Source organism: Hylobates moloch, unplaced genomic scaffold (genome assembly GCF_009828535.3).
Source record: "Hylobates moloch isolate HMO894 unplaced genomic scaffold, HMol_V3 SCAFFOLD_10, whole genome shotgun sequence".
In the NCBI taxonomy this organism is placed as follows: Eukaryota; Metazoa; Chordata; class Mammalia; order Primates; family Hylobatidae; genus Hylobates; species Hylobates moloch.
The window spans coordinates 109259917-109280474 of record NW_026652285.1 but is presented as its reverse complement, the minus strand read 5'-3'; the positions used below and the strand labels follow the sequence as shown (position 1 = coordinate 109280474).

Sequence of the window (20558 nt, the reverse complement as noted above, 5' to 3'; positions counted from 1 at the left end):
GTGCGCGTCATGGCTACGCGTGCAGACGTGCGTCATCGCCGCGCGCCGCGCTGAGCGGATCTGGGAGTCGGTGGGTGCAGATGGCGGCGGCAGTTGTGGTGGCGGAGGGGGACAGCGACTCCCGACCCGGACAGGAGTTGTTAGTGGCCTGGAACACCGTGAGCACCGGCCTGGTGCCGCCGGCTGCGCTGGGGCTGGTGAGGCCTGGGAAGAGAGCGGCGGCCCCGCGCGGAGTTTCCGGGACCCTACGCGCTTTGGGGCGGCCACCCTCGGGTTCATGCGGCTCTGTCCGTCATTCGCCTCTGTCTTGTCCTGCCACTTTCTACCACTTTTCTGTTTCGTTTCGTTTCGTTCAGCTCCATTGGCAGCCCTTCCCTAGCTTCGGCGCAACGTCCGGGCACCACGGACAGGGGGCAGCGGAGTTTTTGCAGCCTCCCCCTCAGCTTTTTCCCTTCCCCGCCTCTCCCCACCTCTATGTTGTGTTCCCTTCGCCTCACGGTTTTCTGCACTCCAGGTGTCTTCCCGGACCAGCGGTGCAGTCCCGCCAAAGGAAGAGGAGCTCCGGGCGGCGGTGGAGGTTCTGAGGGGCCACGGCCTACACTCGGTCCTGGAGGAGTGGTTCGTAGAGGTGCTGCAGAATGACCTGCAGGCCAATATCTCCCCTGAGTTCTGGAATGCCATCTCCCAATGCGAGAACTCTGCGGATGAGCCCCAGTGCCTTCTGCTGCTCCTTGACGCTTTTGGCCTGCTGGAGAGCCGCCTGGATCCCTACCTGCGTAGCCTAGAGCTGCTGGAGAAATGGACTCGCCTGGGCTTGCTGATGGGCACTGGTGCTCAGGGGCTGCGAGAAAAAGTCCACACTATGTTGCGCGGAGTCTTGTTCTTTAGCACCCCCAGAACCTTCCAAGAGATGATCCAGCGTCTGTATGGGTGCTTCTTGAGAGTCTATATGCAGAGTAAGAGGAAGGGGGAAGGGGGCACAGACCCGGAACTGGAGGGGGAGCTGGACAGCCGGTATGCCCGTCGCCGGTACTACCGGCTCCTGCAGAGCCCGCTGTGTGCAGGGTGCAGCAGTGACAAGCAACAGTGCTGGTGTCGCCAGGCTCTGGAGCAGTTCCATCAACTCAGCCAGGTCTTGTGAGTAGTCTGTCCCGATGGTCATGCCCTTGCTCCTTCTGGTTCCCTGCTGCTCCCCTGGGTCCAGCTGGCCTCTGCAGAAAGTTAGTGAGCCGACCTGATAACCAGGAACATAACACAGAGAGAGTCCCAAGGATTCCTGTGCAGTGTGTACTGGACACAGGTGTCTGTCTTCTATCACTCATCTTCAGTCCCACAGATTCATGCCTTGACCCTAGTAAGGCCTTATTTGGCTTGTGTCTGCAGCAGCAAATTTCTTAGCAACTCCAAACTTCCTGGACTCTGCAGAATTCCACTGTGCCTTTTGTCGATCCTGGGGAGGAATGATTCTCACTCTTGTCGACATTCCTTGCCCTGTAATTATGAACAGAAGCTTGCTGCTGCTTCTCTCCAGGGAGATCAGGTCACTGTGAGGGCAAGTAGTCTCTTGTTAGTTTGGAGAGGAGAGGGTTTTGTTGTGAGAGACAAGTCTTGTTGTAGTTCTCTAGCAATTGTCACACCCTTGGCCATTTGTGGTGGCTTTGTCACATTGAACAGAGGTGTAGCCACGCAGCTATTTGAGAGGCTTTAGCTGGGCTAAAGGCGGACTAAAGGAGTGGTCCTGTTGCTGGCAGGGGTCAGGGAGAAGGGCTTCTGCTGGGCTCATCCCTGCAAAAGTTACATGGCAACCTTTCTATTCTCCTCTTGAGTCTTTTTGTCACTGTAGACCAGAGACTGCACTGAAAGGCACAGACAGTGGCATCTGTACCTCTGCGGCCAGGGTAGCAGTGCAGTTGGTTGTGGTTTCAGAGTTGATCGTAGGAGATAAGGCTAGGGCCCCCGACAGCCACACCTGCTGCCACTGATCACATGGGGAAGGCCAGTGTCCCTACCTGGACAGAGGCCAGCTGGGTGGGGACAGCAGAGCCTGGGAGTGCTCTGTGCTCCCAGTGGCTTCTTGAAGCCTTTGGTACAACCGCCCCCCACAGCTGAGGATTGTGGGGAGGTGTGTGCTGGGTGTGTGTGCGTGTGTGCACTGCATGCACTCTATAGGCAGGGCTGTCCTGGCGTGGGGCTGTTCTGGGCTAGAGGGGCCGGTGTGTGCTGTGGGTGCCCCACGGCCAGGGCTTTCCTCTAGACACAGGCTCAGTCTGCTGGAGCGGGTCAGTGCCGAGGCTGTGACCACCACCCTGCACCAGGTGACCCGGGAGAGGATGGAGGACCGTTGCCGAGGCGAGTACGAGCGCTCCTTCCTGCGTGAGTTCCACAAGGTGAGGACCCCTCCCTTGGGCTGTGCCCTGCTGGGGACAGGGGAGTAGATTTCTGGCAAACCTGACACCTGGCTTCAGAAGCATCCAGAGCACGGAGGCCTGGGTGGGCCCAGACCGGATGGTGGCTGGAGCTGTCTTGATGTGGGGTAGAGACCAGTACTTCTGGGCCCTGGTGACAGTGAGGACACATCTGAGGTGCGCTCTTCGGATCTGCGCAGAATCCCATGGCTGCAGGCAGTACTGGGCCAGGATCCCGAGGGGGCTGCCTCAGGCAGGTGTGGCGAAGCTGGGCCCACCAGAGGAGCCACTGAATAGATCCCCTTCTCTTGTTCGCTGCCCTACTTGAGTGTGGACTCTCTTGGCTGGTCCGTCATGGACTGACCTACAGCCAGCCTGCACCACAGCGGGAAGCGAGACACCCTCACATGGGACCTCCAGGCACCTGTGCTGTTGGGGTGTGGTCTGGGGCTCTGCTCTGGGCTCCCAGAGCCATAGGGGAGCTGGGCCCAGCCATGTGGGTCCCCCCACCCTGTTCCCACATGTCACCTGTCCTTTCCTCAGTGCTTCGGAGTCCCTCTACTGAGGTGCAGATTGGCTGTGACGTTGGGCTTTCAAAGAGGGAGGGTGTCGCCACAGCAGTGGGCAAGAGTGGGTAGTGGGTGGAGAGGGTGAACATCCATGCGGTCTTGCCACTGGGTAGCAGGTCTGTGGGGCATGAGCACGCCTGGGCCCCGTGGCGGAATTGCCGCCTAGAGGTTTGTGCTCGCCTGGGCCCCCCGTCTGGTCTCAGGGGCGTGTTTATCCATTTAAGTGGGGGCAAGTGTGCCCACCAGGCACGGCGCACAGGTCGTGTGTGTCCATCACGTTTCACGCTAGGGTTGCTGTTGCCAGTGATAAGTGTGGGCACTGGTGCATGTGAGAGGCATGAAGACCGCAGGGGGGCCAGGACGTCGCCTTTTGGGCCATCACCCCCCTGCAGGTTTTGATGTGCTCCAGCCTCCAGACACAGGTGGCCTTCGGGCTCCCCTCGGTCCTGGCTGATAGGGTGGGTGGCTGCGAGGCTCCCCCCAGCCTCTGAGTCAGCCTGGGGCTCACCATGCCTTCCTGCAGCTGACACTGGTGTTCTCCTGACAGTGGATCGAGCGGGTGGTCGGCTGGCTCGGCAAGGTGTTCCTGCAGGATGGCCCCACCAGGCCTGCGTCTCCTGAGGCCGGCAACACCCTGCGCCGCTGGCGCTGCCACGTGCAAAGGTTCTTCTACCGCATCTACGCCAGCCTGCGCATCGAGGAGCTCTTCAGCATCATCCGAGGTCGTCCCGCCCCGGCCTCGGGGTCCACTCTCCCGTCTGGGGAGTCTTCCCAGGGCCTTTGCTGTGTCTCCTCTGTGTCTGCGTCTGGGCTCCCTGTGCCTTCACTGTCGCTCTTGCAGGGGGGTGCACCGGGCAGTGCTGGGACCCTCCCCACCACGGCGTCCCCCGTGCCTGGATCAGGGCAGGTGTGGCAGATGCTGGACGGTGCTTCTGGGTGTCCACTGCTGTGCTCCCTTGGCCTTCGCTCCTGCTGGGGACTGACCCCTGGGTGTTGCTCTGTCCACCCTGTGGCGTTCTGGTCAAATGCATCAGCACGCCAGAGTGTCGGGGGATGTCTGGTGCCTAGCAGGTGGTCTCGTCGTCGTCCTGGGGCTGGCAGGCGTGTGTCCTCTCCCACACTGCACACACTCTGCACCAGCCAGCACATGCGCACGCATCCATGTCTGTCCCTGAGGGATGTTCCTCTTCTTGTAGACTTCCCAGACTCCCGGCCAGCCATCGAGGACCTCAAGTACTGCCTGGAGAGGACGGACCAGAGGCAGCAGCTGCTCGTGTCCCTCAAGGCTGCCCTGGAGACTCGGCTCCTGCATCCAGGTGCTGTGTGCTGCCCGGCTACCCAGCACTCTGGGCTTAGACACTCACCGGGGGGCCCATGTCCAGGGAGCCTGGGGCCCAGTCTGCCAGCCCTGGACTTGTAGGTCTAAGGAAGAAATGGGTTGAGAAGCAATTGGCGAGGTCCTTAGGGGATCTGAGGTGCCCGTCAGCTTGCTTGTTTCTTCTTTGGAGGGAGTCAGGACTGACCGGTAGGTCTGAGGTGATGAGACTTAGTTCTCAGAACAGACCTCCCTGCAGGGCAGGGCCTGTGAGCAGGTAGAGGTGGGGATGGGGGGACAAGGGAATGAGGCTGCAGTGGGGCCCTGTAGACCATCCGACCGGCATGGCCAGCTGTCTATTCGGGCGTTGCCCCTGGGAGGCTGTGGTCCTGGGCACTGCATAACTGCTGGCTTCTGCCCTGGCTGTAGGTGTCAACACATGTGACATTATCACCCTCTACATCTCTGCCATCAAGGCGCTGCGCGTGCTGGACCCTTCCATGGTCATCCTGGAGGTGGCCTGTGAGCCCATCCGCCGCTACCTGAGGTGAGGGCCGCAGCCGGCCCAGGAGCCACTGGGACCCCAGGCATCCTGCGGAGCTCCGCGTGGTCCTGGGGGCAGCCGGAGGAGGGTGTGTTCGGCCTCAGGACACAAGGTCTCCCCGGCCGGGCCGAGTGCACGGGATCAGGCCCGGGGCTCTTTCCTTTCCTCTTGCCCGTGCTGGGCACCTGTCCTTGTCACACGGTGTCACCGTGCCCTCTGTGTGCAGCTGCCAGAGGCCCACCACAGCCCTTGCTCAGCCTCCCCATCTCCAGCACAGAGAGAAGCTCTTCCACTTGGCCTCGCCTTGGTGCTGACCAGTCCCCAAGGCCAACCAGGCAAGGAGAGTGGGCTCTGCTGTCCCGGCCTTTCCCACGACAAGGAACAGACACTCCCTGGGGCTGTTTGGTGGAGAATGTGTTGGAATGAGGACCCTGACATGGCTGCCTGGGAATTCCTCAGGGGTCGCAGAGGCCCTGGCTCGGCTGGCAGGCACAGTGGCCCCCAGGAGCTAAGCAGCAGGAGCTGGTGGAATCTGGTCCCTACCTGGACTTGTTTGGTGCTCTGTGGCTGTAGCTGGCCTGTCTTCTGAGCCAGTTCTTTGTTTTTTCTTTTTTTTTGAGATGGAATCTCGCTTGTCGGCCCAGGCTGGACTGCAGTGGCACGATCTCGGCTCACTGCAAGCTCCGCCACCCAGGTTCACGCCATTCTCCTGCCTTAGCCTCCCAAGTAGCTGGGACTACAGGCGCCTGCCACCACGCCTGGCTAACTTTTTGTGTTTTTAATAGAGACGGGGTTTCACCGTATTAGCCAGGATGGTCTCAATCTCCTGAGCTCGCGATCCTCCCGCCTTGGCCTCCCAAAGTGGTGGGATTACAGGCGTGAGCCACTAAGCCCTGCCCTTTTTTTTTTTTTTTTTTTTTTTTTTTTTTTTTGAGACAGGCTCTCGCTGTGTCAGAGTGCAGTGGCAGAATCCTATCTCCCTGCAGCCTCGGACACCTCGGCTCAAGTCTTCCTGGCTCAGTGTCCCTAAGTGCTGGGATCGCAGGTGCGCAGGCCGGCCTTGCACTTGCAGCTCCTGCTGCTCCCATGTAGTGTTGGGTTTGTTTGTTTTTAAGGAGTCTGACAGGCCTGTGTTTAGTACATAGACCGTCACCACTGAGTGTAGAGGCAGGGTCGGTGGTGCTGGCCTAGATGGGGCGGGGACTGGAACGAGTGGTGGAAGGTGCACGCGGGGTGTCCACACTGTGGGCCACAGCAGCACTTGCGTCAGCAGGACACGGGAGGACACGGTGCGGCAGATTGTGGCTGGGCTGACGGGGGACTCGGACGGGACAGGGGACCTGGCTGTTGAGCTGTCCAAGACCGACCCGGCGAGCCTGGAGACAGGCCAGGACAGCGAGGATGACTCGGGCGAGCCGGAGGACTGGGTCCCAGACCCTGTGGATGCTGATCCGGGTTAGCTTGCCCCGCATGGTCCATTTCACCAGTGGAGTGGGGGGCTTCAGCCAGGCCATCTGCTCTGGACTCATCCCTTGTCACAGAGCTTGGCTGTGTCAGGTGTGGCCAGTGTCTCAGAGGCTTGAGGGTGTCAAAGGTCAGGGCAGTGCTCCGCCGCCTGCCAGCCTGGGCAGGCCCGTGATGGGCTGTGTTCCTCTGTGGCTGGTCACTCTGGCCGTGGGGGATGCCCTGCCTCCCACCGCTTGTGAGCTGTGGGGTGTCCCTGCCCCGCCACTGCACCTGGCAGAGGAGTGAAGACGTGGGTGACCCCTGAGCTCTGTACTGATTTGGGCCTCAAAGTCCCGTTAGGGTGCCAGCTCCTGCTCAGAGCCCATCTGTGCCTGGCCCTCGTCTGCGAGGGCTCTGAGGGCTGTGGGGCCCAGGCCTGGCCCCTGCCCTGGCACAGATGGTAAGTCTTCAACACATCTTTAGTCTCTCTCAGAGGAAAACCCCAGGACCTTTGGCTTGTCCCCTAAGCCTGCATGGGAGTCCCGGGAGGTCCCTGTGGGGTGAGAGGGGCTGGGGATTGAAGCTGTTGCCCCAGGACCCGACTCCAGGTCTCCCAGGAAGCTCAGGGCTGCTGCCAGCCTCGAGGGCCTTCAGGGAGAGCCGTGCTGGGCTGTGCCATCTGGCTGGGAGTGGGGCGGCCCTGTCCTTGCCCAGGTGCCTGTCAGGTGACACCCCTGCCCCCACGATGCCAGGGAAGTCGAGCTCCAAGCGGCGTTCATCGGACATCATCAGCCTGCTGGTCAGCATCTACGGCAGCAAGGACCTCTTCATCAATGAGTACCGCTCGCTGCTGGCCGACCGCCTGCTGCACCAGTTCAGCTTCAGCCCCGAGCGGTGAGGCCTGTGATGTGCCGGCCGTCTCCAGAGGTGCTGGGGACTTTGCCGAGCCTGTCGGGACAGGGCCCTGACGCCATGCCTGGGGTCTGGTTGGAGCTGTGCTTCCGCCCCCACTCCTGGCTGGGGGTGTGCTAGCCATCGGGGTGCCCATACGGGCCCCCTGCTCTGCCTGGGGGGCACCCCCGTGCCCTGCCACAGGTGCTCCTTGGGGCTAGGGCTCATCGCGACCCCCTGCCCAGATGCTCGTCTTTCCAGGGAGATCCGCAATGTGGAGCTGCTGAAGCTGCGCTTTGGCGAGGCCCCAATGCACTTCTGTGAAGTCATGCTGAAGGTGGGTCCCAGCCCCGCCCGCTGCCCGGCCACCCCGCAGGTCCCCCGTGACACCGGCTCCTCCTCAGGACATGGCAGATTCCCGCCGCATCAACGCCAACATCCGGGAGGAGGATGAGAAGCGGCCAGCAGAGGAGCAGCCACCGTTCGGGGTCTATGCTGTCATCCTGTCCAGTGAGTTCTGGCCGCCCTTCAAGGACGAGAAGCTGGAGGTCCCCGAGGATATCAGGGCAGCCCTGGAGGCTTACTGCAAGAAGTACGAGCAGCTCAAGGTACCTCCATGCCAGGCCACCCCATGGGCTCTCGGCACCCCTACCCTGCACAGCGGGGCTCCCAGCAGCCTGGTGCCTGTGGCTGCCCCGTTGTCACCTGAGTGTCTCTGGGTTGGTCCCGTCTCGCAGCCACCCCTCCAGGAGAGGGAGTGGGCCTGGCCCACGCTCTCTCCGCCTTCCTCCCAGCAACCCCGTGTCCCCTGTGAGCAAGCATCCCCACGGGCTTCCTCCCAGCGAGCCCGTGCCCCCTGTGCCCCCTGTGACCGAGCGTCCCCGCGGCCCACAGGCGCTTGGGTGGGTTGTGCTGGGCCCAGGTCTCCTGAGCTGCTTCATGGGGACCCCTGTGGCCACAGTAGGCCCTGCCCTCTGAGGGTTTCCTCCTCTTTCGCTATCCACCCTCTGCCTCTCAGAACCGGGGCTTGGGGTGCCTTGTGTCACTGCAGGGAGGCAGCTAGGGAGCCAGGGTTGCCCTCTGCCCAAGGCAGCGCTCCCAAGCGCACCTGACCCCCGGGACCGCAGCCCTGCCCCTTCTCCACGTCTGTTTCCTCCAGAACTGCCTTTGCAGGCTCCAGTGGTGCTTGAGGACTGGGGCTATGGGTCTGTGGTGGGAGTAGGAGGGAAGCAGATGTGGGGAGTGGAGGAGCGAGCCCTGGCCTAGAGGTCACTGGCAGATGGGGACAGTGTGCCCAGAGGATGGTATTGGCCACGTTTGGCTCACTTCCTCTGGCAGCACTGCTGATCCCGGCAGTCCCAGGACAGGCGTCCAGAGCCTGAGGGATGGAACTAGGCTTGGAGGTTCTTTCCCTGAGCTCATAATCAGGTGAGATGTGTCGGCTCGGGGAGGAAGGGGTTACGATGGTCGTCGCAGGCAGGTCACAGACAGGGCTTTCAGTCTGATGTGTGGGGCCTGTGAGGCCTCTGGTGTGCCCAGCGAGTGCTCAGGACTTGGGGGAGCCGGGCACCCCAGCGGGAGACATGTGAGGAGAGGGTCCTGGGGCACAGCTGGCATCCAGTCTGCGGACCCCAACCCCAGGTACCCCAGAAGGGGGATGGTCCAGCCTCAGCCTGGGCAGAAGGAGCAGCCTCAGGACAGAGCCGCCAGGAGGCCGGCGGGTAGGGCTGAGTTCAAGGGAGGGTCCACAGTTTCTCCAGGTCTACTGTGAAGGAGGCTGGACCTAGATGTGTTTTCTTTTGCAAGTAAGAGGGCCTTGCTGTGTTGACAGACCAAGGGAACTTACTCCGAGGGGATGGCAGGGCGATGTGCCCACTTTAGAAACCAAGGGGGAAGCTTCCTTCCAGCGACAGACAAGGGGAGGGCCAGGCAGAGGCCCCCAGGGCGGGAGGCCAAGGGGCTGTGGTAGGGCCGGGCTGCTGACCACGGTGGTGAACGCCTGCTGCCTCCCTCCAGGCCTCAGCTTGGCTCTGGAAGAGTCCAGGTGTCCCTTGCAGCTTGTGGAGGGTCCATGTGGCTCATGCCCGCTCCCGGTGGAAAGGAGCGCCCGGGCCAACCCCGCACCTCGAGCTCTGGCCTGTGCTACAGCCTGGTGTCTCTGGAGCCTGCGGGCACCGTGCCCCACTGCATTCTGGTACAAATCATCTGGGTGGCCGGGCCCCGTGCTCGGTCCCTTTCCCCCTGCCCCTCTGGCTGCCTCAGGCTCTCCAGCGTCGCTTCCAGGCAAGGCCCCAGTGGCCTCCCTCCAGGGTCCCGCCTTGGGTCCCAGGCATGGCTCAGCCACTGCCCGTTGCTCAGGCCTGACGTGCTGGGACAGCCACACTCTAGTGCCCTTTGTCTTAACTTCAGCGGGACATAGGAGTGGCTCAGGAAGGCCCCGGGGCTGTGCTGAGAGGTCCCACCAGCAGAGCTCCTGGCCGAGCGACCTTGCTGGACACGTGGCTGGCCAGGCAGCCCACAGCGTCACCCCTGAGCCGGCTGCCCCTGAGTCCTTGCATCCGTCCCGCTGCAGGCTGACCAGTGGCGTTTGTGGAGGTCACGGCCTTGGAGCCAGAGCTAGGACCTAGGCAAGCCACTGACTCCACCTCCATTTTCTGTCCATAAAGAGGGGTTTGTTTCCGTTAAAAGCTGCCGGATCCTGGAAGGACTCAGGAACCCTTGGCCCACAGAGCAGGTGTGTCAGTGCCCCGGTGCCACCAGAACAAAGTACCACAAACCAGGGGGCTTAAAAGAAACATATCGTCTTATAGAGGTCGGAAGTCTAAAGTCAGTGTCAGCAGGGCCCTCCGAAGGCTCTAGGGGAGGTTGCTTCCTCCCCTTTTCCAGCTTCTGGGGGCTCCAAGAGCTCCTGGGCCTGTGGGTGCCTCTCTCTGGTCTCTGTCGCGTCGCCTGTGATGTTCCCCCGTGTCTCTGTTCCTGTCTCCCTCTTAGAAGGACACTCACTTTGTTCCAGGGTGACATCATCTTAATTATATCTTTAATGACTGTATTTCCAAATAAGATCCCATCAGAGGCACCGGGAGTTAGGGGTTCATGGGTCTTTTTTCGAGGGGCACAATTCAGTGCATGACAATCTGCCCCGTGGCAGGCTCCTCCCACATGCAAGTGACAGCCCCAATGTCCCCAAAAGTCTTCAGCATTTCAGCATCAGCTCCAAGTCCAAAATGTCATCTAAATGTCATCCACACAAAGGTTCACACACATCTCAGCCTGTAAATACATCTAAACGAGGTACAGGGGAGGCTGGAGTGTGCTCCATTCCTCCAGCTGTGATGCCATGAAATCAGCCAACAGATGATCTGTTTCAAAAGTTCAACCGTGGCCGGGCGCGGTGGCTCGCGCCTGTAATCCCAGCACTTTGGGAGGCTGAGGCGGGCGGATCACGAGGTCAGGAGATCAAGACCATCCTGGCCAACTTGGTGAAACCCTGTCTCTACTAAAAATACAAAAAAAAATTAGCCAGGCATGGCGGCGCGTGCCTCTAGTCCCAGCTACTTGGGAGGCTGAGGCAGGAGAATAGCTCGAACCCAGGAGGCAGAGCTTGCAGTGAGCCGAGATTGCGCCACTGCACTCCATCCTGGGCGACAGAGCGAGACTCCGCCTCAAAAAAAAAAAAAAAAGAAAAGAAAAAAAGTTCAAACGTAAGACAAGCATAGACATTCCCACCCCAAAAGGGAAAACTGGGAGGAAAAAGGTTGGCAGGTCCCAAGCGAGTCCAAACCCACCAGCCGAAATTCCACTTGACTTCCAGGCCTGCGAATCCTCTTTGGCTCCCTGCTCTGTCCTCGGCCTGCAGGGGCAGCCCCACCCCGCCAGCCTCGGCCTCGGCGGCTCTGCCCTTGGAGCCTGCCTTCCTTTCAGTCCAGCCTGGCAGCACTTCTGCTGGTATAAAATTCTCACACCTTGTTGGCTTATCATGCAGCTCACCAGTGCTGAAGCCTTCAGACAGGCGGGTCCGCAGCCCTTTCCCGGAGGCCCCACCTGTCCCTGTCTGCTGCTGAGATGGTTAGTTGGATACACAGGTCACACCTCACGTCTAGCAAACCCTGGTCCAGCCACACCCTTGGCTACGTCTCAGAGCTGCCTGGATAGAGCATTTTCGGATCCCTGAGGGCTGGTGCCTTTTTGCTTAGTGGTCCCTGCCTCACTGGTGGTCTCCCTCTTGCATTCTGCTGTAAGTGGCAAGGAGAAGCCAGGTGGCGCCTTCCACACTGCCTGGAAATCTCAGCTTGATGTCCAGGCTCATCAGCTGCAGGCCCCACTTCGCACCCAACAGCAGAGCAGCAGCCAGCCAAGCTCTCTGCTGCCTCCTCCGGTTCCCAGTAGCACGGTCATTTCCACCCGAGACCTCACTGGAAGCACCTGTTGGGTCGGCATTGCTGCTGACATCCAGTCTGTGATGCTGTGTGTATTCTCCAAGACGGCGGCAGCTCTCCTCTCCCGGCTGTTTCCAGGCTTGTCTTCATGTCTTTCTACCAACAGTTCTTCCAGCTTCTCCCCATCGCCCACTTCCAAAGCTGCTGCCACAATTCTTGGTGTTAGGTTTTGGCAGCACCCTTCCTGGTACCAAAATCTGTTCATTTCTTGTGGCTGCTGTAACGAAGTGCCACAAACTGGGTGGCTTAAAAAAACAGAAATAGATTGTCTTAGTTCTGGAGGCTGGAAGTCCAAGATGAAGGTATTGGCAGCCCCGTTCCCTCTGAAACCTCTTAGAGACCTCCATTGCCCCCCAGCTTCTGGTGTTTGCCACAGGCCTTGGTGTTCTTGGCTTGTGGCCATGTTGCTCCAGGTGGCCTCTGTTCGTGTGGCCGCTTGCCTGCCTGCCTGTGTCTTCCCATCTTTCCTTCTCTTAGAAGGACCCCAGTCAATTGTATTAGGGTACAGCCCACTCCATTGTGACCTCAGTTACATTTGCATCCACCCTGTTTGCAAATATGGCCACATTTCCAAGCACTGGGGGTCAGGAGGCCAATGTAGCCGTTTCGGGACACACCTTATGATGCTGGCCCCATTGCTGTTTCATGGTGGCTGAGCAGGTGGGGACCCCACCCAGTCCTGTGTTCTCGCTGCTCACCTGCCTGCCAGGGCGGGGTGGGGCAGGTGGCTCTGGGAACCCCTTTCTCACTAGGTACCAGGTGGCAGAGCCCATGGGCCTCAGCCCCCTGCAGCTGAGCTGCCCATGCTGACCCTAGCCCTCCTTAGGCCATGCGGACCCTCAGTTGGAAGCACACCCTGGGTCTGGTGACCATGGACGTGGAGCTGGCTGACCGCACGCTGTCTGTGGCGGTCACCCCGGTACAGGCGGTGATCTTGCTGTATTTTCAGGACCAAGGTGAGCCCCTCAGCCCCTAGCTGGTCTGCCCCAGCCAGACGGCCCAACTGTGGGTGAGGGGCTGTTCCTCAGTGAGGGTGTGGTTTGGGGCAGCTGCGCCAGCAGGCAGCACCCTTCCCTTTCCCACGGGCAAGGCAGTGTGGTCTGGGAGCCCCCCGACCTCTGGGCCGACTGGAGGCAGGGGAGGTGCAGCCCGTGCCCAGGCTGCCCAGCGTCCCGATCACTCTGCACGCAGCCAGCTGGACCCTGGAGGAACTGAGCAAGGCGGTGAAGATGCCCGTGGCGCTGCTGCGGCGGCGGATGTCCGTGTGGTTGCAACAGGGTGTGCTGCGCGAGGAGCCCCCCGGCACCTTCTCTGTCATTGAGGAGGAGCGGCCTCAGGACCGGGACAACATGGTGCTCATCGACAGTGATGACGAGAGCGACTCCGGCATGGCCTCCCAGGCCGACCAGAAGGAGGAGGAGCTGCTGGTGCGTGTGCAGGCCCCGCGGGGGCGGGGGGCTGGGGGAAGGCCTGTAGGTGCCTGACGGGCTGGCCTGTGTCCGCAGCTCTTCTGGACGTACATCCAGGCCATGCTGACCAACCTGGAGAGCCTCTCGCTGGATCGTATCTACAACATGCTCCGCATGTTTGTGGTGACCGGGCCTGCACTGGCCGAGATTGACCTGCAGGAGCTGCAGGGCTACCTGCAGAAGAAGGTGCGGGACCAGCAGCTCGTCTACTCGGCCGGTGTCTACCGCCTGCCCAAGAACTGCAGCTGACACACCCACCTGCCTGCCCGCCAGGAGCTGCCCTGCAGGTGCTCTCGTCCTCCCGTGCCAGCCCCCGCCTGCCTGTGTCCCAGAATGCACTGCTTAGGAGCACACCCACCCCCACCCCCACAGTGTGCAGATTAAAGCAAGTCAGATCATCCTTTTCTGTCCTGGTGGCTTTGTGGGGCCCCCCAGGATCCCCCTCTAGCCTGGGCCTTTCTCAGCCTGGCAGGGCCTGCTCCTCAGCAGCAGGTGAGGGGCCACCCAGGCCTGCACATCTGCACTGGGAACATGGCCTCCTGAGAGCATCCCGGGCCGCCCCCCTCCCAGGGTGCTCAGGAAGCGGCGCGGGAAGGCCCACGTCACACCCGGGCCACGGCTCAGGCAGCCACGTCCTAGGGCTTGGTGCTACCCGCCAGACCTCCAGCTCCATCCCTGCACCTCTGGCCTCTAGAAGGAGCCCTGGGGTCACCCACTGCTCAGCCTGTGCCCACCTCCACGTGCCGGGCCAAGAGGTCTCGGGCGAGGCTGGGACGTTGTGTGGGTTCGGTTGGAATTGCTGAGGCTGGCGAATGACCTCTAGGCCAACACGCCTCATCTCTGGCAGCAAGGCTCTGCCCAAGGCTATGCCCTGGTGGCCAGAGGACTGGGCACTTGTCCCCTGCTCCACACTCGGGCAGGGTGGCCGCAGGGCTCAGCCTTACAGCTGTGCCTCGGAAAGGCAGGTCGCCCCCACGTCCCCCCACGTGTGGTCACGCGTGTGCAGGCTGCCCAGGTCCTGTCCCAGAGGCTGGCACTAGGAGAGGGAGATGCCACAAAACTGAGCAAGGGCCCTAGGGTCCAGTTCTGGGCTCTTCTGCTGCTAAAACCTGGGTCTCTGTCCAGAGGTGCTGTTTCCAGGCCAGACGCGTTCCCCCCCGATGGCGCCGTCCTCGAGGGGGACAAAGGCCCTTTGAACTGGTGCCTGGAGTCCCGCTCCTGCTGCAGCGCCTTCCCAGGCTGTGAGCTGTGCCTGGTTTCAGTGCTCCCACCGCTGTCCCCAGATGCCCTTGCTGGTTCCCACATGTCCACTGTCCTGGGCTCCTGCAGCTGCCGCCCAGCACCCTCCCACCTCTCCAGCTCTGGCCTGTTTGAGCCGTCCCGTTCCGTGGACATCCCTGCACCCTCCTTGCTCTGGAGAACTCTGTTTGCCTCGGGGCTTGAAGGAGGAAGTGGCCGGGATTAGGCAGGCGCCAGATGCACAGCCTGTGCCCATCAGGCCTCTGCCCCGCCAAGGAGGGCTGCTTCTGCCAGTGCGGTATCTCCCCTCTAGCCCTGGGCCCTGCCACCTGCTCCACTCCAAGGCTGTCTGTGCTGCTGTCACAAAAAGAGGGACCCCTCTCCTGAATTCTGGTGGGGGGGTCCCGATTGCTCTGATGCCCACTGTTCCCCCTCAGGCGGTGGCCTTGCCTGGATCGCGCTGTCCGTGGCCACCACCTGGCCCCAGGCTGGGTGTGCCGTTGTACTAACCAGGATACAAACCTGTTGGGCTGGCCTGTCAGGTGTCCCTGCCAGCCTGGCTCTGGTACACCTTTTGTTCTGTGTCTTGTGGATTCCATCTCTGGATGTGTCCTGAAGACAAGGGCGAAGGGTGCATCTCGGGTCACGGCGTCACTCGGCAAGTCAGAGGTCGGAGGACCCCAGCAGGAGGGTGCCTGTCAACCTGGTGACCAGGGCCACTGGGGCCAGACTGTGCCTGCCCCGCTCCCCGCACCCCATGGGTCCTGAGCTGGCAGGAGGCCTGGCCTGGGTTGGCTGTGGGGCAGGTGTTTCCTTCTGCTGCCTGGCGGTTTGCTTGGCAGGTCCAGCGGAGGGGAGGCTGGGAGGGCAGGGGCCTCTCTCCCAGCCTGGAACAGCAGGTTCAGGGAGGAGGCTGAAACTAACCCTGGCCATGCCGGCCTGTGATCGACTTCCGTGGGCAACGCTTGCCTTTTCTGCAGAGGGAAAAGCTCCTGGGAGCTCCACCTTCAGTGACACCTTTAGTCTGCAGCCTTGGATGGGGGATGTCCGGGAGGCAGGGCTTGGGGTCCTGCTCAGACCGGGGTGGCCCGTGTCCCCCAGACCTTTCCAAGTTGATGGGGGATTCTCTTGGGTGCCAGCAGCCCTTCTGACCTGAGCTTTGCCAGAGTGTGAGTCAGACTTCCCCAGAGGCGGTGGGGAGGGAGGCTGGGTGCAAGCCCACCCCGTTAGCCCTCCTTGGCCCCTTCCTGCCCCAGCCCTGGAGGAAGGCGACCTGCAGCCAGCTGGAGTCCAGCCCACACGCTGAGCTGCCGCAGCCCTTATGCTGGGAGGGAGCTGAGGCCGAGGCTGCCTGCCGCCCACCCCCCAAGGTTGCCAGGCCACCGCACCCACATCAGGGCCTGGAGTGCTGCCCACCCCCTTTCACTCTGAAGGACCCGGCCGGGCGCGGTGGCTCACGCCTGTAATCCCAGCACTTTGGGAGGCCGAGGCGGGTGGATCACGAGGTCAGGAGATTGAGACCATCCTGGCTAACACGGTAAAACCAGTGTGAAGGACTGCCCGTAAGACCAGGCCAACCCCACTGCTGCCTCTGCCTCAGAGCTGGCCGGGCTCTCAGGCCTCTGTCCACCCTACCTGTCCCGTTCCCAGGGCTGCTTGTCCATGGCTTCCCAAATTGCAGTGCCCAAGGGCAAATGACACACTGGCATCGAGAGCCCCCCCACCCCCACCTCACAGTCCCACTGTGAAGTCAGCGCCTTCCAACAGTTCCGTCAGAGGTGTGTAGTGGGTCCAGGGCTGGACATGGCCCCCGGTCCCTGGCCTGCGTGCTGCCTGCGTGGAGGCCCCCTGGGCCTCACATGTTTGTCCCTTCTGCTCATCCCTGCTGCAGGTGCCTCCTCCTGACCCCACACCCTGCTCCCAGCCATGGCTCTCCTTGGGGAGTCCATAGCTCACCAGGCAAGGCGGGAGCCCTGGTGTCCTTCTGGTGGCCACCAGGGCAGGGGCAGGCTTGGGGGCCCTCCCCAGGCAGGTGACCAGCCCGTGGCCTTGCGGCCCTGTCTCTGCAGCTGGAACCTACTGTGAATGCAGCCTTGGCCTCAGCCGCGAGGCCCTCATTGCCCTCCTTGTGGTGCTGGCGGGCGTCGGCGCCAGCTGCTTCTGTGCCCTCATCATCGTGGCAATTGGTGTCTTGCGGGCCAAGAGGTGTGTGAACCCTGGGGCTGGGAGCGGATGGGAGTGAGGCCAGGCTGCCCGCCCTGGGCCCTTGGTCTTGCAAGAGGGGCCTTTACTCCCTGGGTGGGCTGTCATTTGGGGTAGGAATGGCATTTCCTAGGTGTGTGTTGGGGGAGGTCCGGGGGCCCAGCACTGTTCCAGGACTCATGTCGGCCTTCGTCCCCTCAGTGAAATGTGCCCGAGGCTAGTGGACAACAGGTGAGCACCAGGGAGGCCCTCGGGGGGGCACGCTGTCTCAGGGGAGGCCCTTTGTGGGGGTGCACTGTCCCAGACACTGGCCTGTCCTGGGGGACCAGGACTCTACCAGCTCGTGCTGACCTGGCCCCTGTCATGCAGGTTGGTGGAGAATTTTGGGGTCCAGGAAGATCGCATGGACCTGCACCCGGTATACGTGGAGTCCCAGCTAATGGACGCTGACCTGGAGGTCTCTGTGATGCCACCGCTAGAGGATCAGAGCCTTGTGGCCATCCCCATGGAGGCTTCTCCAGAGGAGCTGCCACCACCCCCGCCCCTACCACCTGAGTAGGGCTGAGGGCAGCTGGGGAAGGGGAATTAAAGTGTATTTAGTGGTTGTGCACTGTCCTCCCTGCAGGCTCTAACACCCCTCAAGGCTGCATCATGCAGGGTGCACGCGCATATGGGTCTCATCAAAGCAGGGTGCCCAGGCCCCATACCAGGTTCCCCTGTTCCTCTGCCCCAGGGCAGGAAACCATACCCCTAGTGTTTCCGCCTTCTCTGCCACAGCTGGTCAGCCCGGCTCCTTCCTGCACCCCGCTTTGGAAAGCCCCTAGAACAGGACCTGCAACTGGCAACTGTGAAGGGCGCTGGGTTTAACAGGAGGACTTGGGCTGATACCCCTGCCCCACTGCACTGGTCTGTGCCTCTATCCCAGGAGACTCCTGGGGGGAGGGGTGGGGCAGGCACGCCTCTCCTGCCTCGGGTGTGCTGTCTCCCTCCACCCCAAGGCCTGTTTACAACCCCGGCCCCATCCACCATGGGAACAGGACCATCCCTGCGTGGGGGCCACTCTGTATGTGCACGTTGGGATCACTTTGCTGAGCCTGGGTGGGGTCGAGCCCGTTGAGGAGCAGGACCTCTGGGTTGCATTGCGTGTGGGCGCCTGTCGCAGCCGTGAGCTGGGCGGGTGCAGGTGGGCGGTGTCCCGCTGCTCAGGGCTCGACGGGCGCCCGGTGGAGGACAAGGCAGGGCGAGGTGGTCTTGATAGCGCTGTGGCCGGCGCTGAGCCAAGAGTAGTTTGGAGCTCCCGGACAGGTGGCTGGCGGTGCCGGGCGTTGGCTGTTTGCCCTGCCCCCGCCCCAAGCGTGGATCCAGCCGTGGGACAGGAACTGCCTGAGCTCGGGCCAGAGAGTTAATATTTGTGCAGGCGCCGCAGGAACGGGCTCCGCGGACGACGGGCTCCGGGGACGCACAGGCAGCGGGCCTCCCACCGGGGGTGCCGGGGGCTGCCCCCATGCGGAGCCCTTCCTGGTCGCGGCCTCGGCCGCTGCTGCTGTTGCTGCTGCTGCTCTCGCCTTGGCTTGTCTGGGCCCAGGTGTCGGCCACGGCCTCGCCCTCGGGGTCCCCGGGCGCCCCGGACTGCCCCGAGATGTGCACGTGCGTGCCAGGAGGCCTGGCCAGCTGCTCGGCACTCTCGCTGCCCGCCGTGCCCGCGGGCCTGAGCCTGCGCCTGCGCGCGCTGCTGCTGGACCACAACCGCGTCCGCGCGCTGCCGCCCGGTGCCTTCGCAGGAGCGGGCGCGCTACAGCGCCTGGACCTGCACGAGAACGGGCTGCACTCTGTGCATGTGCGAGCCTTCTGGGGCCTCGGCGCGCTGCAGCTGCTGGACCTGAGCGCCAACCAGCTGGAAGCGCTGGCACCAGGGACCTTCGCGCCGCTGCGCGCGCTGCGCAACCTCTCATTGGCCGGCAACCGGCTGGCGCGCCTGGAGCCCGCGGCGCTAGGCGCGCTCCCGCTGCTGCGCTCACTCAGCCTGCAGGACAACGAGCTGACGGCACTCGCGCCGGGGCTGCTGGGCCGCCTGCCCGCCCTAGACGCGCTGCACCTGCGCGGCAACCCCTGGGGCTGCGGGTGCGCGCTGCGCCCGCTCTGCGCCTGGCTGCGCCGGCACCCGCTGCCAGCGTCAGGTGAGCTGTTGGGGACGCGGGTCGGGGTCTGCACCGCGGTGCGGCCGCCGCCGCCTGATGCCGCGCCTTTGTCTGTGTCCCACAGAGGCCGAGACGGTGCTCTGCGTGTGGCCGGGACGCCTGACGCTCAACCCCCTGACTGCCTTTTCCGACGCCGCCTTTAGCCATTGCGCGCAGCCGCTTGCCCTGCGGGACCTGGCCGTGGTCTACGCGCTCGGGCCGGCCTCCTTCCTCGTCAGCCTGGCTGCCTGCCTGGCGCTGGGCTCCGGGCTCACCGCGTGCCGTGCGCGCCGCCGCCGCCGCACCGCCGCCCTCCGCCTGCCGAGACCGCCGGACCCGAACCCTGATCCCGACCCCCACGGCTGTGCCTCGCCCGCGGACCCGGGGAGCCCCGCCGCCGCCGCCCAAGCCTGAGCGGCCGCGGCCGCCTGGAGCGCTCGAAGCTTCCCCCATGCCTTTGCCCTCCCTTTACACTGTCTGCTGGCGTCAACAAGCGACACAGACCGAAAACTGCGTGACATTCCTTTAGGCATCACCACTGCATACACCGGGAGGTGGGGGGTGGGCGGTGCGCGCCTGCACCCTGGGGGCAGAGGGGCAGAGCGCGGCTGCGCACGGGCCGCACGGGGAAGGCACGCGCTCGGGCCCTGGGAGTGCTGGTCCTGTACAAGGTGGCGGGCCGGTCACGCACCCGGAGCGAGGGCGGGGGCGGGCGGGTGGCGCTCTCCCGTGCCCAAAGTGCAGGGCAGGGTTGAAGACAGTCCCGAGCCAGCGTCCGGGGAGGCCCGTTCTGGGCTGCAGGCCGGACGAGGAGAGGAGGGGCTCAGCCCTCTCGAGTCTGGAGGAGGCGGCCCGAGGCGGCGGGAGGCGCTGCCAGCTGGGAAGTCAGGGACGGCCGTGGGGGAGGGCAGGGCCAGCCCCGGCGTGTGGGGTCAAGGGGCAGACGGGGTGTGGGTGGGCGGTGCCGCAAGAAGAAGGGAGGGTGGAGCTCAGGCTGCAGAGGAGCGCAGGCGCCCGAGGGGCGACCCAGCCAGCTGGGGCCATGGGCCCCACTGTGGCTCAGGCTGGTGCTGCGGGAAGGATGGGGCTGCCGTCTCTGCTCCAAGCCCCTCCGCCTGGGGCCAGTTAGCCCCCGCTCCCCACTGCTCAGAGACCCCAGGGCCCTGCCTCTGCCGGAGCGCCCTGCGGCCCTGCCCAGCCGACTCAGCTCTGCCCCATCCTCAGCCGCTCCGGTCCGCACCTTGGTCCAGCAGGGGCTGCCCGCGAGGCAGCGGGGCGGGCGGGCGGACGGACGGGAGGCCCAGGGTGGGCAGTCTCTGGGGCGGGTGGGCTTCCCTCAGGCCTTCCCGAGCAGCAGGACCCATCAGTGTCCTCGGCCGGGCTAACTGGGCAGGTGGGCGCCTCCGGGGGCCTCACACCACGGTGCTGACCGAGGGATCTGAGAGGTTGAGCGGGCCCGTGATATCAGTGGGATGGTACTGCTGCAAAATAGAAATACACAGACAAGGCGCCCGTTAGCCCCACGCTGGGGGCACGCGCGGGGCCGGGACGGGGTGGACCGGCCAGCCGGCCAACCGGCGGGCGGGCAGGCACAGCCTGGGGGAGGCTGGGGGTGCTCCTCCCCCGACCCCGTGGTGCTCCGGGGCTCTGCGTGGGCCGGGCCGCTGTCCCGTCCGTCTGTCTGTCTGTCTGCGGGGGAGGGGGCAGAGGAGGGCGGGCGGGGAGTCTCAGCTCTCCCTATGACGGGAACACAGCTGCAGCTGGCCCTCCTCCCTCTCAATAGCGCGTCGCGGCAGCACTGTGTCTTTTTGGTTTTGCAAAGCGCCGCGTCCACCCCCGGTGCTCTATAAATAAGAACCAACAAT

General features: G+C 63.3%; 4 protein-coding genes across 15 annotated transcripts in view; 3 read left to right on the top strand and 1 right to left on the bottom strand.

Annotated features, from left to right (window-relative positions):
- Nucleotides 1–4: 4 nt before the first annotated feature.
- On the top strand, nt 5–13475 carry ANAPC2 (anaphase promoting complex subunit 2). 3 transcript variants are annotated; one of them, XR_009215347.1, is made up of 13 exons: nt 5–197; nt 515–1137; nt 2255–2387; nt 3522–3696; nt 4171–4290; nt 4719–4836; nt 6107–6288; nt 7032–7173; nt 7432–7507; nt 7575–7778; nt 9859–9904; nt 12433–12562; nt 12798–12943. XR_009215347.1 is itself a non-coding variant. In XM_058445780.1 (13 exons), exons 1-13 carry the CDS (start codon nt 81–83, stop codon nt 13322–13324), a joined length of 2463 nt encoding a protein of 820 aa, XP_058301763.1. In that variant the 5' UTR covers nt 11–80; the 3' UTR covers nt 13325–13475. The 3 variants fall into 3 exon arrangements, 2 of the variants coding, with proteins under 2 accessions (XP_058301763.1, XP_032021651.1); XM_058445780.1 differs by lacking the exon at nt 9859–9904 and adding an exon at nt 13112–13475 and having other exon boundaries at nt 11–197; nt 2261–2387; nt 12798–13033; XM_032165760.2 differs by lacking the exon at nt 9859–9904 and adding an exon at nt 13112–13475 and having other exon boundaries at nt 12–197; nt 12798–13033.
- Nucleotides 13476–15819: 2344 nt separating this feature from the next.
- TMEM210 (transmembrane protein 210) lies at nt 15820–17121 on the top strand. Its single transcript, XM_032165770.2, has 4 exons — nt 15820–16205; nt 16384–16519; nt 16718–16747; nt 16886–17121. The coding sequence occupies exons 1-4, from the start codon at nt 16118–16120 to the stop codon at nt 17073–17075; spliced, it is 444 nt and encodes a 147-aa protein (XP_032021661.1). The 5' UTR covers nt 15820–16117; the 3' UTR covers nt 17076–17121.
- A 68-nt stretch (nt 17122–17189) lies between these two features.
- LRRC26 (leucine rich repeat containing 26) lies at nt 17190–19203 on the top strand. The gene is made up of 2 exons (XM_032165766.2): nt 17190–18693; nt 18779–19203. The coding sequence occupies exons 1-2, from the start codon at nt 18021–18023 to the stop codon at nt 19105–19107; spliced, it is 1002 nt and encodes a 333-aa protein (XP_032021657.1). The 5' UTR covers nt 17190–18020; the 3' UTR covers nt 19108–19203.
- GRIN1 (glutamate ionotropic receptor NMDA type subunit 1) overlaps nt 19203–20558 on the bottom strand; it is a 27651-nt gene continuing 26295 nt past the window's right edge. For 5 of the 10 annotated variants that reach the window (XM_032165751.2, XM_032165755.2, XM_032165759.2 and 2 more), the window contains one exon: nt 19203–20174. In XM_032165751.2, the coding sequence (XP_032021642.1) occupies nt 20106–20174 (69 nt within the window). In that variant the 3' untranslated portion in view covers nt 19203–20105. Of the gene's footprint in view, nt 20538–20558 lie in introns of all 10 variants that reach the window. The other 5 variants (XM_032165752.2, XM_032165756.2, XM_032165750.2 and 2 more) reach the window with 2 other exon arrangements.